This window comes from Symphalangus syndactylus, chromosome 17 (assembly GCF_028878055.3).
Source record: "Symphalangus syndactylus isolate Jambi chromosome 17, NHGRI_mSymSyn1-v2.1_pri, whole genome shotgun sequence".
Lineage (NCBI taxonomy): Eukaryota > Metazoa > Chordata > Mammalia > Primates > Hylobatidae > Symphalangus > Symphalangus syndactylus.
In genome coordinates, this window is record NC_072439.2 from 81,025,398 (window position 1) to 81,041,953 (window position 16,556).

General features: G+C 42.4%; 1 protein-coding gene across 9 annotated transcripts in view; it reads left to right on the forward strand.

Moving 5' to 3' along the window:
* Positions 1 to 6,357: 6,357 nt before the first annotated feature.
* Positions 6,358 to 16,556, forward strand: part of MFN1 (mitofusin 1) — a 47,149-nt gene continuing 36,950 nt past the window's right edge. The window contains exons 1-3 of one of the 9 annotated variants that reach the window (XM_063621768.1): positions 6,358 to 6,491; positions 7,563 to 7,681; positions 10,983 to 11,118. In XM_063621768.1, coding sequence (XP_063477838.1) covers positions 7,570 to 7,681; positions 10,983 to 11,118 — 248 coding nt within the window. In that variant the 5' untranslated portion in view covers positions 6,358 to 6,491; positions 7,563 to 7,569. Of the gene's footprint in view, positions 6,703 to 7,562; positions 7,682 to 10,982; positions 11,119 to 16,556 lie in introns of all 9 variants that reach the window. The other 8 variants (XM_063621770.1, XM_063621772.1, XM_063621769.1 and 5 more) reach the window with 8 other exon arrangements.

Sequence of the window (16,556 nt, forward strand, 5' to 3'; positions counted from 1 at the left end):
TTCCTTCCATCTGTTCTCCAAACTCTTAAAATAAGTTATTCCCTTCATGCCATATCCCACATCACTTGCTTGTATACCCTGTAAATATTTTATATATACCTGCCTGGCATCAGTTTGTGCTGAATTTGTAAATTTTGAATGTGTCTATTTTAGATTTTAAGCAGAACATTATGGCACAGATCTTAATAACTTCTTTATGGTTACAATATTCTGGTTAAATTCCTTATGGCATTCATCCATTGTTAGTGAGCAACTAAGATGCCGAAGAAGGACCTAACCTAGAATGACACAATATTAGATCTGGGATGAACCTTAGAGATATAGTCTAGATTTAAAGTGAAAAACATGTAAAAATAATTGTGTCTGGGTGTCACCACAGGCTTACTCCTGTAATCTCAGCTCTTTGGGAGGCCAAGGCAGGAGGATCACCTGAGGCCAGCCTGGGTGACATAGTGAGATCCCACCTATACAAAAATTTAAAATAGGCTGGGCGCGGTGGCTTAACGCCTGTAATCCCAGCACTTTGGGAGGCCAAGGCGGGCGGATCATGAGATCAGGAGATCAAGACCATCCTGGCTAACATGGTGAAACCCCATCTTTACTAAAAATACAAAAAAAAAGAAAAAATAAGCCGGGCATGGTGGTGGTCGCCTGTAGTCCCAGCTACTTGGGAGGCTGAGGCAGGAGAATGGTGTGAACCTGAACCCAGGAGGCGGAGCTTGCAGTGAGCCAAGATAGCGCCACTGCAGTCCAGCCTGGGCGAAAGAGCGAGTCTCTGTCTCAAAAAAAAAATTTTTTTAAATAAGCCAGGTATGGTGGTGTGTGCCTGTAGTCCCACCTACTTGGGAGGCTGAGGTGAGAGGATTGCTTGAGCTCAGGATTTCAAGGCTGCAGTGAGCTATTATGGATCATGCCACTGCACTTCAGCCTGGGCAGACAGAGTGAGACCCTGTCTCTAATAATAATAACAACAATAATTGTATATGGTATGTAGTTTTTACTTTCATGGTTGTAAATTATGTGGTATAAAATTTAATTGGCACAACACTTTGATTCATGAATATTTTTACTTAGGACAAAATTAACTTTTTAAGAAAAGCAAATTGGTGAAAAATATGAAGTAAATAATAATAGTTATACATGGATATGGAAAAAATTGGGTAGGTGACACATGAATGACTGAAATTGGAGAATACAGAATTCTAGACAAAACTTGTTTATACTTCAGAAAAATGATCTTCTAATATCATTAGTCAAATGCTTTTTAAGGTAGAATAAACATGACAAACTCCCAACCACTCTTCAAATAATTTTCTTTAAAGTTAAAATGTGCCCTGTGTTTTTTATGGAATGTCATACCAAACACTTAGAGAAAATAACATATTAAAAAATAAAGGACAAAAGCATATGACTCTGATTTGTAATCCCTGTTCAGTAGCAATAAATTGTGTGACTATGACCATGAACAGTAGATGTAATGTTACTAAGTTTTTCTTAAATAGTCCATGGGTTCTGCAACTCCTTAAAACAAGCTTGTCCAACCCACGGCCCAACACAAATTTGTAAACTTTCTTGAAATGTTATGAGATTTATTTGCAATTTTTTGTTTTGTTTTGTTTTCATGCTCATCAGCTATTGTTAGTGTATTTTATGTGTGACCCAAGACAATACTTCTTCCAATGTGGCCCAGGGAAGCCAAAAGATTGGACACCCCCTTCCTTAATAACTTTTTTTTTTTTTTAACCTTAAAAACTTCTATTTTTGGCCGGGCGCGTTGGCTCACGCTTGTAATCCCAGCACTTTGGGAGGCCGAGGCGGGCGGATCACGAGGTCAGGAAATCGAGACCACGGTGAAACCCCGTCTCTACTAAAAATACAAAAAATTAGCCGGGCGTGGTGGCGGGCGCCTATAGTCCCAGCTACTCGGAGAGGCTGAGGCAGGAGAATGGCGTGAACCCGGGAGGCGGAGCTTGCAGTGAGCCGAGATTGCGCCACTGCACTCCAGCCTGGGTGACAGAGCGAGACTCTGTCTCAAAAAAAAAAAAAAAAAAAACTTCTATTTTTACGGGCTGGGCGCGGTGGCTCACGCCCGCCCATAATTCCAACAATTTGGGAGGCTGAGGCAGGTGGATCACCTGAGGTCAGGAGTTTGAGACCAGCCTGGCCAACATGGTGAAACCCTGTCTCTACACAAATAGAAAAATTAGCCAAGCATGGTGGCGGATGCCTGTAATCCCAGCTACTCGGGAGGCTGAGGCAGGAGAATCGCTTGAATCCGGGAGGTGGAAGTTGCAGTGAGCCGAGATCGTGCCATTGCACTCCAGCCTGGGCAACTAAGCGGGACTACTCAAAAAAACAAAACAAAACCAAACAAAACAAAAAGACTATTTTACTATGCTTCTATTTAACCAACAGCTATGGAATATCTACTATCAAGCCAAGTGCTCAGGAATACAAAGATAAACTATGGTTCTTGACCTCAAAGAGATTTACCATGTAATGCAGGAAACTGTCACCTTTCTGAACTACAATTCAGTTAAATATCAAATTGACTTTCATGTATCTAAGTATTTGCCTTTTGTATAATGCTACCTACCATACACGTTCTTGTAAGTTTTTTATATACTTGTGATTCAGTACTTCCAAAATATATGCAGAATGACTAAAGTTTATACTCCCATCAGCAAGATCATGTTTCCTCACAGGCTTATCAACAATATCATACAACTTTTTTTTTTTTTTTTTTTTTTTTTTGTATTTTTAGTAGAGACGGGGTTTCACCATGTTAGCCAGGACGGTCTCGATCTCCTGACCTTGTGATCCGCCCACCTCGGCCTCCTAAAGTGCTGGGATTACAGGCTTGAGCCACCGTGCCCGGCCAGTATCATACAACTTTTAAATTTCCTGTAAATCTTAAGGGTATAAAATAGCACATTATTATTGTTTAAATTTGCATAATCTGATTACTAACAAGGTTGAGACTATTTAATATGCTTATTAGTCATTTTAACTTTCATTTTGTGAACTGCTTCTCCCTATCCTTTGTCTGCTTTTCTGTTGGGTTTTCTGCTCTATTTTCCGAAGTTCTTTATTTTTAACTATTGATTTTTGTTGGCAATATATACTGCAAAAAATAGATTTCCTATGTGTCTGTTATGGATGTCTTTTGTTGAACAGAAATCCTTAAATTTAATGTAATAGATTCATCACATTTTCCCTTTACATTGTACCTCCTGCCTGTTAATTTTACAAAATTCTCTCCAACTAAAATGTCCCCAAATTATTTTCCTACGTTTTTTCCTAGTTTTCTGGTTTTACTTTTCATGTTTAGGTCTTATACCCATCTGAATTTGTATATAGATATGATTCAAACTTTATTTTTGTTAATTAAACTGAACCAATTTCTCCAATGCGATAAAATGATTTATCTTACCCAGTGATTAATAATACCAATTTTATCATATACCAACTCCCCATGGACATAATTAGCTTGTAAATCTGTGTCTTACACAATTACATTCCATTGTTTGTTCCTCCAAGAGTATCACATACTTTATAGTAACAACATGCTTTAAATATTAAGAGTTGGGTAAGTATAGGCAGAGAACAAGGGAAATAAAGAGAAACGGTTGATAATTTAAAAAATAATAAATATTAGAGCTTTGCTTATAGCAAATAAATATTAAATAAATATTAGGACTTATTATAAATATGTATTAAACTTTAGCAATTACTTCTTCTGCATGTATTGAGATAAATGTGGGTTTCCTCCTTTGGTCTGTCAGTATTATGGATTATATTGATTTCTGTTTGATGATTTCTGTATTCCTAGGAAAACCCTACTTAGATAAAAAAAAAAAATTTAATACAACGTTGGCCTCAGGTAGCTAATATTTCCTATGTTTGCCTCTGTAGTCCGTAAGTGTGATTTTTTTTTTTTTTTTTTTTTTTTTCTGGAGACTGAGTCTCACTCTGTCGCCCAGGCTGGAGTGCAGTAGCGTAATGTTGGCTCACTGAAACCTCTTCCTCCCGGATTCAAGTGATTCTCCCGCCTCAGCCTCTGGAGTAGCTGGGACTACAGGCACCTGCCACCACGCCTGGCTAATTTTTGTATTTTTTATTAGAGACGAGGTTTCACCATATTGGACAGGCTAGTCTCGAACTCCTGACCTCATGATCCACACGCCTCGGCCTCCCAAACTGCTGGGATTAAAGGCGTGAGCCATCGCACCCGGCAAGATTAATCTTTTCGTTAAACACGTAATAGAAAGTTAACCCTAAAATCATCTAGACCTGGCTATTTTTGAATATGTGGGAAACTTTGCCTATTCGAGTTTTCTATTTTTTTTTTTTTTTTTTTTTTTTTTGAGACGGAGTCTTGCTCTGTCGCCCAGGCTGGAGTGCAGTGGCGCGATCTCGGCTCACTGCAAGCTCCGCCTCCCGGGTTCACGCCATTCTCCTGCCTCAGCCTCTCCGAGTAGCTGGGACTACAGGCGCCCGCCACCACGCCCGGCTAATTTTTTGTATTTTTAGTAGAGACGGGGTTTCACTGTGGTCTCGATCTCCTGACCTCGTGATCCGCCCGCCTCGGCCTCCCAACGTGCTGGGATTACAAGCGTGAGCCACCGCGCCCGGCGAGTTTTCTATTTTTTCTCGGTCTAATTTTGGTATTTGATGTTTTCCCAGATTTTATACTTCATCTAAGCTTTTCAATTTGTTGGCATTTATATTACATATCTATGGTTAATCTCCCCTTAATTTCTGTCTTCTCTCATTTTTTATGTTCTTGAACAGATTTGGCAGTGACACATCAAATTGATAATTTCTTTCAAATAACGTTAGTTTTTGTTAATATCTATGTTGGTTTTAGCCTTTATATTTTAATTCTTTTCCTTCTTTGTGTTTACTCTCCTGGCTTTTTGGTAATATATGTGTTCCACACACACATACAAAAGCAATGGATTAAATTTCTTATTACTATATTAAACATTTAATTACCGTGCTATAATTTATAGCCTGTAATATGTCACTCTTGCTTTAAAATACAGTAATTATATTAAATATAATTATTAAGTACAGAACTAATAAAAGGATACCATCATGATTTTTAAAATTCAAACAAAATAGAGTAAAATTTCCCTTTGAGACTACCTACGCTCAGAACTGATGGATCAGCTGGCACGACCCAGACCCATAAACTGGCTCATCTGATCTAGTGTCCCCCAACCCAGGAACTGACTCCTGCAGAAAGACAGCTTCCACTCCCTGTGATTTCATCCCTGACCAATCAGCACTCCTGGCTCAGTGGCCTCCCCCAACCCACCAAATTGTCCTTAAAAATTCTGCTCCCCAATGCTGCTCGGGGAGACTGATTTCAGTAATAACAAAACTCCAGTCTCCCACACAGCCGGCTCTGCGTGACTGTCTTTATTTGCAATTCCCCTGTCTGTTGGAAAGCTTTTTTTTTTTTTGTCTGAGATGGAGTCTGGCTCTGTCGCCTAGGCTGGAGTGCAGTGGCGCGATCTCGGCTCACTGTAACCTCCGCCTCCCGGGTTCAAGCAATTCTCTGCCTCAGGCTCCTGGGTAGCTGGAACTACAGGCCCCCGCCACCACGCCCGGCTACTTTTTGTATTTTTAGTAGAGACGGGCTTTCACCGTGTTAGCCAGCATGCTCCCGATCTCCTGACCTTGTGATCCGCCCGCCTCGGCCTCCCAAAGTGCTGAGATTACAGGCGTGAGCGACCCCGCCCGGCCTGGAAAGCTTTTTAAGCTCGGAAAGTAATACGATCTGGATTTCTTTTCTTTTGTCTTTTTATTTATTTATTTGGAGACAATGTCTCGCTCTCTTGCCCAGGCTGGAGTGCAGTGGCACGATAAATCACAGTTCGCTGCAGCCCCGGGCCCAAACAATCCCCCCACCTCAGCCTCCGAAGTAGCTGGGACCACAGGTGTGTGCCACCACGCCTCGCTAGGTTTTTAAATTTTTTTTAATTTTTAATTTTTTTATTTTGTAGAGACGGGGAGAAGGAAGTGGGTCGGGGGCGGGGGTCGCCTCTCTATGTTAGCCAGGCTGGTCTCGAACTTCTGGGCTTAAGAGATATCCCACCCCTTTGGTCTCCCAAAGTGCTGGGATTACAGGCGTCAGCTACCACCATCATTGGAAGCTAGCTCAGCCTAGGCTGGGCAGAGACTTGGACACTTTGAGGGGAGAAGGGAGGGGAAGAAGTTGGAAGGGGGAACGGAAAACCACTCTCCTTGTAGCAGTCTCTGCCCACAACAAGCCTTGCCTTCTGCCCTTAAGGAAAATGGCGCCTGGCATAGATGCGCTTCCGGCCACGGAGCCAAACAGAGCAGAGGAGGCAAGAGGCCGGAAGTGACCGCCCTTTGCCACTCCCCCTGCCTGCTCTCAGCTTTTAACTTCTCGGGAAGATGAGGCAGTTTGGGAATTGTGGCCCGGTTGCTATTGCCCGGTGATAGTTGGAGCGGAAACTGTGAGTGCCGGCTGCCTCGACAGCTAGCACGTTTGCGACGCTCGGAGTGACCTTCGAGCGACTGGGGACTGGGCGCGGGAGTCGTGCACGCAGCGTTCTGTGACGAGGCGCCGCCCGCCGCGGTCCTGTAGGAAAGGAGAGAGCTTACTGTCGGGCGAACGGGGCTGGCGGCCGAGTCGAGCCCACGGAGCCCACGAGGCCGTGCTCCGGGGTGGGAGTGGGGGATCCGGAACTGGACGGTCGTGCGCGGGGGTGGGGGGGTGGGTGGGCTCTGGCCCTGACTCCTGCGCCCGGTGTGGGAAGGTGGGAGGCCTTTTCTAAGGCAGGTGTTCACACCGGCGGGACCGGGGCGTTACCCACACCCGACTTTTCCCACGCAGCTCCTTCGCGCGGTCATTTCTTGACTCTCTGGAAGAATCCGCCTTCTTTATGGCCACTGTTCCTTTCCATGTACACACCAGGATTAGAGCGTGATTATTTGTCTTTGGTGTCTTTTTCTTGAGAAACCACCTATGCTTTCTTAAACTTATATTCCTTGAAGTTTCTGGTACTTTGGCTGGAAGCGTTAATGCCCTCTTGAAGCCTTACCTCCTCATTTGTAGTGATGAACTCCGTCTTTCTAAATGTCAGCCTCACATTGTGATCTTAGAATTTTATTTCCTCACTCTGCATATCCACCCCTACTCACCTAGAACTTCAGGTTGAGAAACTTAGTAACTTCGTTATTGTTTGTGAACTTGGCTTCGTCTCACTAACCCTGTTCCCTGATGTACTTTAGAGTCACATACAGTGACAAACTTAGTCACAATTAGTTTCGTCTTCACCAAAGGGAAATTGAGTAGAAATTGCAACCAAGATTTTGGCTAATAGATTTAACTTATTTTAGTGAAATATCATTCAAAAGTCATCTCTAATTGTCTGACTAGAACACTCCCAAAAAAGAATTACCTAAAAACATTTTGCCGCATAATTTATTTCATTGGGGAGTTGATGACTGTCACTGGTGTGTCATCAGTTTGCATGTCTATCATCAACTTTAGTTTGTGCTTTTCTAACTTTATCTCCCTCTAGTAGCATAATGGCAGAACCTGTTTCTCCACTGAAGCACTTTGTGCTGGCTAAGAAGGCGATTACTGCAATCTTTGACCAGTTACTGGAGTTTGTTACTGAAGGATCACATTTTGTTGAAGGTTAGTTCTTCTTAAGTTCTTAAAGTAATTACTGTTGAAAATATATAAAAGTGCTTATTCTTTTTTTTTTTTTTTTTTTTTTTTTTTTTTTTGAGATGGAGTCTCGCTCTGTTGCCCAGGCTGGAGTGCAGTGGCGCAATCTCGGCTCACTGCAAGCTCTGCCTCCCGGGTTCACGCCATTCTCCTGCCTCAGCCTCTCTGAGTAGCTGGGACTACAGGCGCCCGCCACCACGCCCGGCTAATTTTTTTGTATTTTTAGTAGAGACGGGGTTTCACAGTGGTCTCGATCTCCTGACCTCATGATCTGCCTGCCTCGGCCTCCCAAAGTGCTGGGATTACAAGCGTGAGCCACCGCGCCCAGCAAAAGTGCTTATTCTTTCAACGTTAGTTATTGAACACATGTATAGGGCATTGTACTGTATACTATGAGAAGTACCATAATGAATAAAACCCCTTTCTACCCTCCAGAAGGGGAAAATTAAATGGTATTAATAACAACTAAGAACTTTAGTATATTAATAGCTCATTTAATTTTCATCACCACTAGGTGATGAGAAATAGCTATATTAATAGTTCATTTAATTTTCATCACCACCATCTTTCATTTTAAAGATGAAGAAACCAAGTCAAAGAAAAGTTAAACAGTTTGCCCAAGATCACACAGCTAATAAGTGCCCAGACAAAAAATCAGGCAGTCCACATTTAACCATTATACTTGTCTCCTCCCCAACTTAGCAGTTAAGCCAAGACCTCAGACATATCTCATTCTCTCAAATGAGGCTGAGTTACAGTGGAAAGGGGGAAAAAGGAGTTTCATAACTGTTAAAGGTGATTAGGAATGTCTTACTAGGGAATACTTCTTTTTTTTTTTTTGAGACGGAGTTATAACTGTTAAAGGTGATGAGGAATGTCTTACTAGGGAATAGTTTTTTTTGTTTTTTTTTTTTTTTGAGACGGAGTCTTGTCTTGTTGCCCAGGCTGGAGTGCAGTGGCGTGTTCTCGGCTCACTGCAGCCTCCGCTTCCTGGGTTCAAGCGATTCTTCTGCCTCAGCCTCCCAAGTAAATGGGACTACAGTGCACATGCCAGCATGCCCAGCTAATTTTTGTATTTTTAGTAGAGACAGGGTTTCACCATATTGGCCAGGCTGTTCTCGAACTCCTGACCCCATGCCACCCCTCTTGGCCTCCCAAAGTGCTGCGATTACAGGCCTGAGCCACCACACCCAGCCGGGAATACTTCTTTGGAGATAACTGTTGAAATTTTTTTCTGGTTCTTATGTACCTCTCGGCCAGGCGCCCTGACTCACACCTGTAATCCCAGCACTTTGGGAGTCCAAGATGGGCAGATTACCTGAGGTTAGAAGTTCAAGACCAGCCTGATCAACATGGTGAAACCCTGTCTGTACTTAAAAATACAAAAATTAGCTGGGCATGGTGGTGGACGCCTGTAATCCTAGCTACTCAGGAGGCTCGAGGAGGGAGAATCGCTTGAACCCGGGAGGCAGAGGTTGCAGTGAACCGAAGTCGCGCACTGCACTCCAGCCTGGGTGACAGAGTGAGACTCCATCTCAAAAAAAAAAAAAAAAAGATTATGTACCTCTCAACTATACAATGGAAAGGGAGGGATTCTGTAAATTTTTCCAGCGACAGTGGGGAAACCTTTGGTAGATTGGGAATCAAACTTTTTTTTTCATGTCTCTCCCAACCGTCTTTTACCAGATTTTGAGCTCCTTTAGGGCAGGAGCCTGGGATTCATTGTATTCCTAGCACCAGACTTGACACAATTCAATGCTGAATGAGAAAAAAAAAAAAATAGTAGTATAGAATCTTTGTTTCCAATTAGGAAATAATTTGAGCTGGCACAGTTGACGTTTTAAAAATATTTTTTTTTCTAAAAAAATTAATAGGAAGTGAAAATGAAGTTAGATGTGTATTGTGTGTGTTATAGATCATGCATCATGATAGGCACTAGTGAAATGGCAGCTTTAGAATCTGAATTCAGTTTTACAGGTTTTAGAACCTCTAAAAATGTTGCAAAAAGGAGACAAAGCAACTACATCAGGAAAAACATACAAGAGCAAAAATAAAATGAAAAGCAAAAATAAACGTAATGATACTTAAACCAGTCTGTCCATTATTCACCAAATTGCACAGAAAAGTATGGTGAGATATGAGAAGCTGAATTGGATGTGCACTGGAGAAGTTTTAAGTGGCAGTGTTTGTCTCTAATTAGGGTCATTCAGATAGCCAGATGAATCTTTTTGTTTTTGTTTTTGTATTTTTGAGACGATGTCTCACTCTGTCACCAGGTTGGAGTGCAGTGGCACCATCTCAGCTCACTGCAAACTCTGCCTCCGGATTCAAGTGATTTCCAGCTAATTTTTATATTTTTAGTAGAGATGGTGTTTTACCATATTGTCCAGGCTGGTCACGAACTCCTGACCTCAAGTGATCTGCCCACTTCGGCCTCCCAAAGTGCTAGGATTATAGGCGTGAGCCCCCACACCCACATGAATCTTCATGTCTTTATCTTCAAAAAGAGGTGATAAGAATGTAAACATCAAGTTATCTCCTATTCCTGAGTTATAAACAAAACTGAAAGATTTTTCTATTTTCCAAACCCAGGCTTTTTCAACTACCTCCAGCCATGGAGGAGAGGTGAGGGCTGGGATGTGCAGTTAAACCCTAAACCTGATGAGAGTAAGAGTGGGCTACAATCTGATGAGATCGAGTGCATTCAGGGTGGTATGGCTGTAGACGGGATACAACGTGTAATTCTCTTCCTTCTCTGTCTTTGTGTTAAGTGAGCTGTTTCACCTCATCCCTGGGGGAAGCAGATAGAACGTGGTAAAGTAGCAAGGTCTTTCCTAGCTTGGAGACCTTGAACCGTATTCTGAGGGGCTCCTATTCGAACCTCATTTTTTTCTCAGTATGTGGCTCCCCCTTCTGAGCTCAAGATCTGAAGATCCATTCAGTCGGGTTGGAACAATAATAGGTCAGTGTTAGGTTCTAGTTTCTCTCTTTAGAAATGTAGTCTTGTCTCAAGGGTAGCTTGTATGTTTGAGACCTAGAAGTCTCAAACTTTTGACTGTGCCCTTGCAACTTTTAATATTCTTGAAATTCTTTTGGGCGGGATTCTTGTGACCCATTGCCACGGAGTATGCACCTTTTACCAAACATTCAGATGCTGTGGGTGGCATGTTAACATAAAGCCAAAATACATACAATCTTAGGTATTCCATTATATAACTAACTTAATATTCATTTATATCACTTTTCTAATGCCATTTCAATTTTGCAGCAACATATAAGAATCCAGAACTTGATCGAATAGCCGCTGAAGATCATCTGGTAGAAATGCAGGGATATAAAGACAAGCTTTCCATCATTGGTGAGGTGCTATCTCGGAGACACATGAAGGTGGCATTTTTTGGCAGGTAATTATTTATTATTACTTCTAAGATTAGTTTCCAGGAATCAGCTTTGTGTCTGATGTTTCAACAAGTAATATTTCTCCTATCCTCCCCAAACCCCACAAGTTTCTGCCTGTGTTGAACGTTAAAGCTGTTAGTTAGCATGTTAAAGAATTTGTGCATTTTACCTCCTGGTATAAAATGAAGCTTTATGAAAGTCAATCATACTTTTACCTTTTAATGATTCTCATCTCTAAGAATTGGCTCTTAGTTTTAAGAATGGAAATATAGATAAATGATAAGCATACTTTGTGTTTTACTCTTTTAAGTTTACTTGATTATGTGAAAGTTTCAGAAGCTAGGATGAAATCACTTTTGTCATACCTAGACAGGCCTAGAAGGAAAGAGGCTCTTGTCTGAGGTAACTATTTCCAAGGACTTTCTAGAAATTCTTTCAAATCTCCTGCTTTGATAAGACTTATCAGTAAACATACTTTAGGACTGCCTTAATTCAGATAAAATGTTTTCAGGAGAGTTCTTGCCCAGTAATGGCATCTCCACCAATGAACTGACAATAACTGGCGTTGAACCTCTGGAACCAAATAACTCTTGTTTCTAGGCAGCTTATGTAAATCTCTTTTTGCTAATAAAAACTCCTCTTACCCTCACCGAATGCACTGGTGTGCCATTCCATGCATTCCAGATTATAATCTTTATTTTTGATTCCCAATTAAACTCAGCTTTTTTTTTTTTTTTTTTCTTGAGAGGGAGTATCACTCTGTCACCCACGCTGGAGTGCAGTGGCACAATCTCGGCTCGCTGCAACCTCCACATCCCGGGTTCAAGCAATTCTCCTGCCTGAGCCTCCCTGGTAGCTGGAATTATAGGCGTGTGCCACCATACCTGGCTAATTTTTGTATTTTTAGTAGAGATGGAGTTTCACCATGTTGGCCAGGCTAGTCTTGAACTCCTGACCTCAGGTGATCCACCCGCCTTGGCCTCCCAAAGTGTTGTAATTACAGGCGTGAGCCACCACATCCAGCCTAATTTTTTTTTTTTTTTTTTTGAGACGGAGTCTCACTCTGTTGCCAGGTTGGAGTGCAGTGGCACCATCTCGGCTCACTGCAACCTCCGCCTCCCGAGTTCAAGCAATTCTCCTGCCTCAGCCTCCCTAGTAGCTGGGACTACAGGCACATGCTGCCACACCCAGCTAATTTTTTTTTTTTTTTGTATTTTAGTAGAGATGGGGTTTCACCATGTTGCCCAGGCTGGTCTCGAACTCCTGAGCCCAGGCAATCCACCCACCTCGAACTCCTAAAGTGCTGGGATTACAGGCATCAGCCACTGTGCCTGGCTAATTTAGAGGTGATTTTCTTTAGTGTGTTTCTTAAGGTTGACAATTATCTGGTTCACAGGTTGTAAGGATTATGGCGGGGAGAAAAGGGCAGTGATCAGGTACATCTTCCAAAATTTTCAACTCCATCATTCCTAGAGGGAGAGTAGGAGGCGTACATTGGTATAACAATCCAGAGTGATAGGGTGATCTCTGCCACAGCTTATATGCAAACGCAAATGACTAGCTCCATAACTGGTTATTCAGCTATCATGTGCTGTGTACCAACAGAGGCATTTATTTACTAAACTAACTTCGTAGGCCTTCTAAGCTATTTCCCATCGTAGGGCTTTTGCCCTTGCAATTCCCTTTGCCTACGACTCTCGTTTCCTTGTTCTGAACATCTATGTCTAGTGCCTTCTCACTCTTCATATTTCATCCTAAATGTTAACTACCTCGGACACCTTCTCTGACCACTCTTATCTAAATTATTCCTTCTTAGTTATTTTTTGTTAAAGCACCCTGTTAATGTCTTTCAACACTTTTCACAAAGCTCTTATTTTATGTTTTTATTTTCTGCTTCTCCCACTTGACCATATTCTCAGGGCCTTACCCAGAGTCTGGCATGAGACAGCTCCATTTAAAAAGATCCTTCTTCAGATTAGGGTGGAGTAGGAAGGAAGAGCCTCCTGGGAAGGTGATGACTCAACTGTCCTACTGAGAATGAGAAATAGGTATAGCTTTGGATGTGAAAAAGGTCCAAAAGCTCATTTCTTGCAGAAAGCCGTAAATAGAAAGGGGTAGGGAGACCACGGTGTGTTTGGAGAACTCAAGTAGTTGAATTTAAGGTGTTAATGAAACAATAGCAGAAGAAGAGACTTTGTAAGCAAAAGCCAGATTGTAAAAGACCTTGTATTAATATATCATGGTAAGGCGTTCTGCATTCTTTTATTTTGGAAAATAGTCATGAGAGGATTGGATGTTACAAGTATAACCTTAGATATAATGGGGAGAATGAATTGAATGAGAACAGGGGTAGGAGGCAGTTGTAGTAATGTTACCAGAAAGGGGCCCCGATCCTAACCCCAAGAGAGGGTTCTTGGACCTTGCGCAAGAAAGAATTCCTGGTGGGTCCATAAAGTGAAAGCAAGCTTATTAAGAAAATAAAGGAATAAAGAATGGCTGCTGCATAGGCAGATCAGTCCCGAGAACTGCTGCTTTGCTATTTTTATGGTTATTTCTTCATTGTATGCCAAACAAAGGGTGGATTATTCCTGAGTTTTCCAGGTAAAGGGTAGGCAATTCCCAGAACTGAAGGTTGGTACCTGTCTCCCACTTTTTCTTTTTTTGGGAGACAGAATTTCACTCTTGTCACCCAGGCTGGAGCGCAATGGCATGATCTTGGCTCACTGCAACCTTTGCCTCCCGGCTTCAAGCGATTCTCCTGCCTCAGCCTCCCTATAGTAGCTGGGATTACAGGAGTGCACCACCACACCCAGCTAATCTTTGTATTATTTGTAGAGATGGGATTTCACCATGTTGGCCAGCCTGGTCTCGAACTCCTGACCTCAGGCCATCCACCCACCTGGGCTTCCCAAAGTGCTGGGATTACAGGTGTGAGCCACCGTGCCCAGCTGGTACCTCCCCTTTTTAGCCCATATATCCATCCATTCTGGATGTTGCCATGGCATCTAAACTGTATATATCATATACATATAATATATATATTACAGTGAGCAGTGAGGACTACCAGAGGTCACTTTCATCGCCATCTTGGTTTTGGTGGGATTTGGCCACTTCTTTTATCAGCAAAGTCTTTGTGACGTGTATATTGTGCCAACCTCCTATCTCATTCTGTGACTTAAAACGCCTAATCTCCTGGGAATGCAGCCCAATAGGTCTCATCCTCATTTGACCCAGCCCCTGTTCAAGATGGAGTTGCTCTACTTCAAACACCTCTGACAGTAGTATAGGCAAGAAATTGTGTGTGTTTAATACAACTATATATATTCAAGTGCAGTTACCAAAAAGGCAGTTGGAAATATGAGACTTGGACTAGGGAGAATTCTAGGAAATTTAGGAATTATTGGCTTATGTTGCTGATTGAGATCACAAGAGTTGATGAGATGATCCAGGGAGAGTGTGTAATGAAAAACAATGACAGCACTGGGGAGAGGAAGAGGGACTATCCATGGAAATGCCAGCCAGGGGCCAGGCATGGTGGCTCACACCTGTAATCCCAGCACTTTGGGAGGCTGAGGCAGGTGGATCACCTGAGGTCAGGAGTTTGAGACCAGGCTGGCCAACATGGTGAATCCCTGTCTCTACCAAAAATATAAAAATTAACTGGGTGTGGTGGTACACTCCTGTAATCCCAGCTACTTGGGAGGCCGTGGCAGGAGAATCGCTTGAACCCAGGAGGTGGAGGTTGCAGTGAGCTGAGATCGCACCACTGCACTCCAGCCTGGGCCACAGAAGGAGACTCCATCTCAAACAAGAAAAAAAAATGCCAGCCAGGTAAAAGGAAAATTAGAAAGCATTAGTATGGTATAAAAAGAAATATATTTGACCTTTGTCCCATTCTTGTCACAGAGCTTCTAAAACCATAGGAATTTCCTGAGTGATTGGAGTATCTTGTTTTCATAATGAGCCCTTATTGATGACACCTGAATTTATGCTAATGAGTGGTTTAGGGTGGGGCACCTAGATAACCTCAGAGGGTGACCAGTCACCTGAAAGTTTAAGTGATCAGGGGATTAGAGGACTGGAACTTTCCTTCCCACCCACCCATTTCCAGGAAGGGTGGGGGAGGACAGGCTGCAAATTAGGCTTTATGAAAACTCTTGAACAAGATTGGAATTCCAGGTAACTAAACTCATGGTTATGCTGGGAGAGTGGCATGCTGAGAGGGCATGAATGCTCAGGCATCTCATCTGTGTCACTTACAATATCCTTTATAATAAACCAGTAAATGTAAGTATAGTGCTTCCCTGAGTTCTGTGAGCTATTCTGACATTGAACCAAGGTGGGAGGAGGTAGAAATGAATTGAATGATAGGACACCCAGTTGGTGTTTGCTGGAGAACTGCTTCATGCATGTGGAAAAATCCCCATATATCTAGTTATGAAGTGTTCTGTGTTGATTTTGATAGTAGAGGAGAAAAAGTTCCTATTTCCACAGTTGTTTTTTTTGTTTGTTTTGGGAAGGCAGGGTGACAGTGTGTCTCACTTTAGTATGCATAAGAATCATCCCAAGAGCATCCCCAGAGTCTTGATTCTTTAGGTTTACAATTCACTTGAGGAATCTGCATCATTAATGGGCTCCCCAGATGATTCTTCTATGGGGTAGAGGGACCCAAACTGTAATTATAGTAGGTCCATCACCCAACATATGCAGCAAGTTGATATGCTGAGACACCAGGTTGCAGCAGAGAAGAGGTTTAATCGTAGGGTCACCAAATGAGGAGATGGGAGGGAACCTCAATCCATCTCCCCAAGGAATTTGAGGTTAGGCTTTTTAAGGTTTTTGGAGTGCCCAAAGTGTAGAGGTCGTTGATTGGTTGGAACTTGCAGAGTGAAGTCATGGGACAGGGAGATAATAAGGCTAGGCTGTATTCGCATGCTGATCCATCCCATTCCTCTGTGGGGGGTCTTCAAACTGGTTGCTGGATTTGGGGGGCCCGAAAAACATCTTAAGCTATCCTTAAAAGTGTTATGATTCTAATGTCAGAGCTCCTGTCTATAGGAAGAATGGGGGTGCAAATGGTCAGTATCTGGTGTTACGTGACATTTAGCAACAAGGAAGTGAGCCAAAGTGCAGCCTGATTATTAATGAGCTACAGCCATATTTCTGTCCAGAACCCAGCATGTAATTCTTGTTAACCCCATGGGGATGGTTTCAGAACTACTCTTGAGGATCACTGTAAGGCTTCATGAAATGTCCAGAAAGATAAATTTTAAGAGAGATCATAGGCATCCTTGCAGGATGTGGTATATTGGCAATAGAAGCCAATGTTGAGCTAATGAAGGCAAGAAGTTTCCCTGGGAAGGGAGTTGGGAATGACATCCATAACATAAAGAAAAGTGCTTTCCCTCTTATGCTAAAGGAAAGAGGTAAAACATATGCCGAA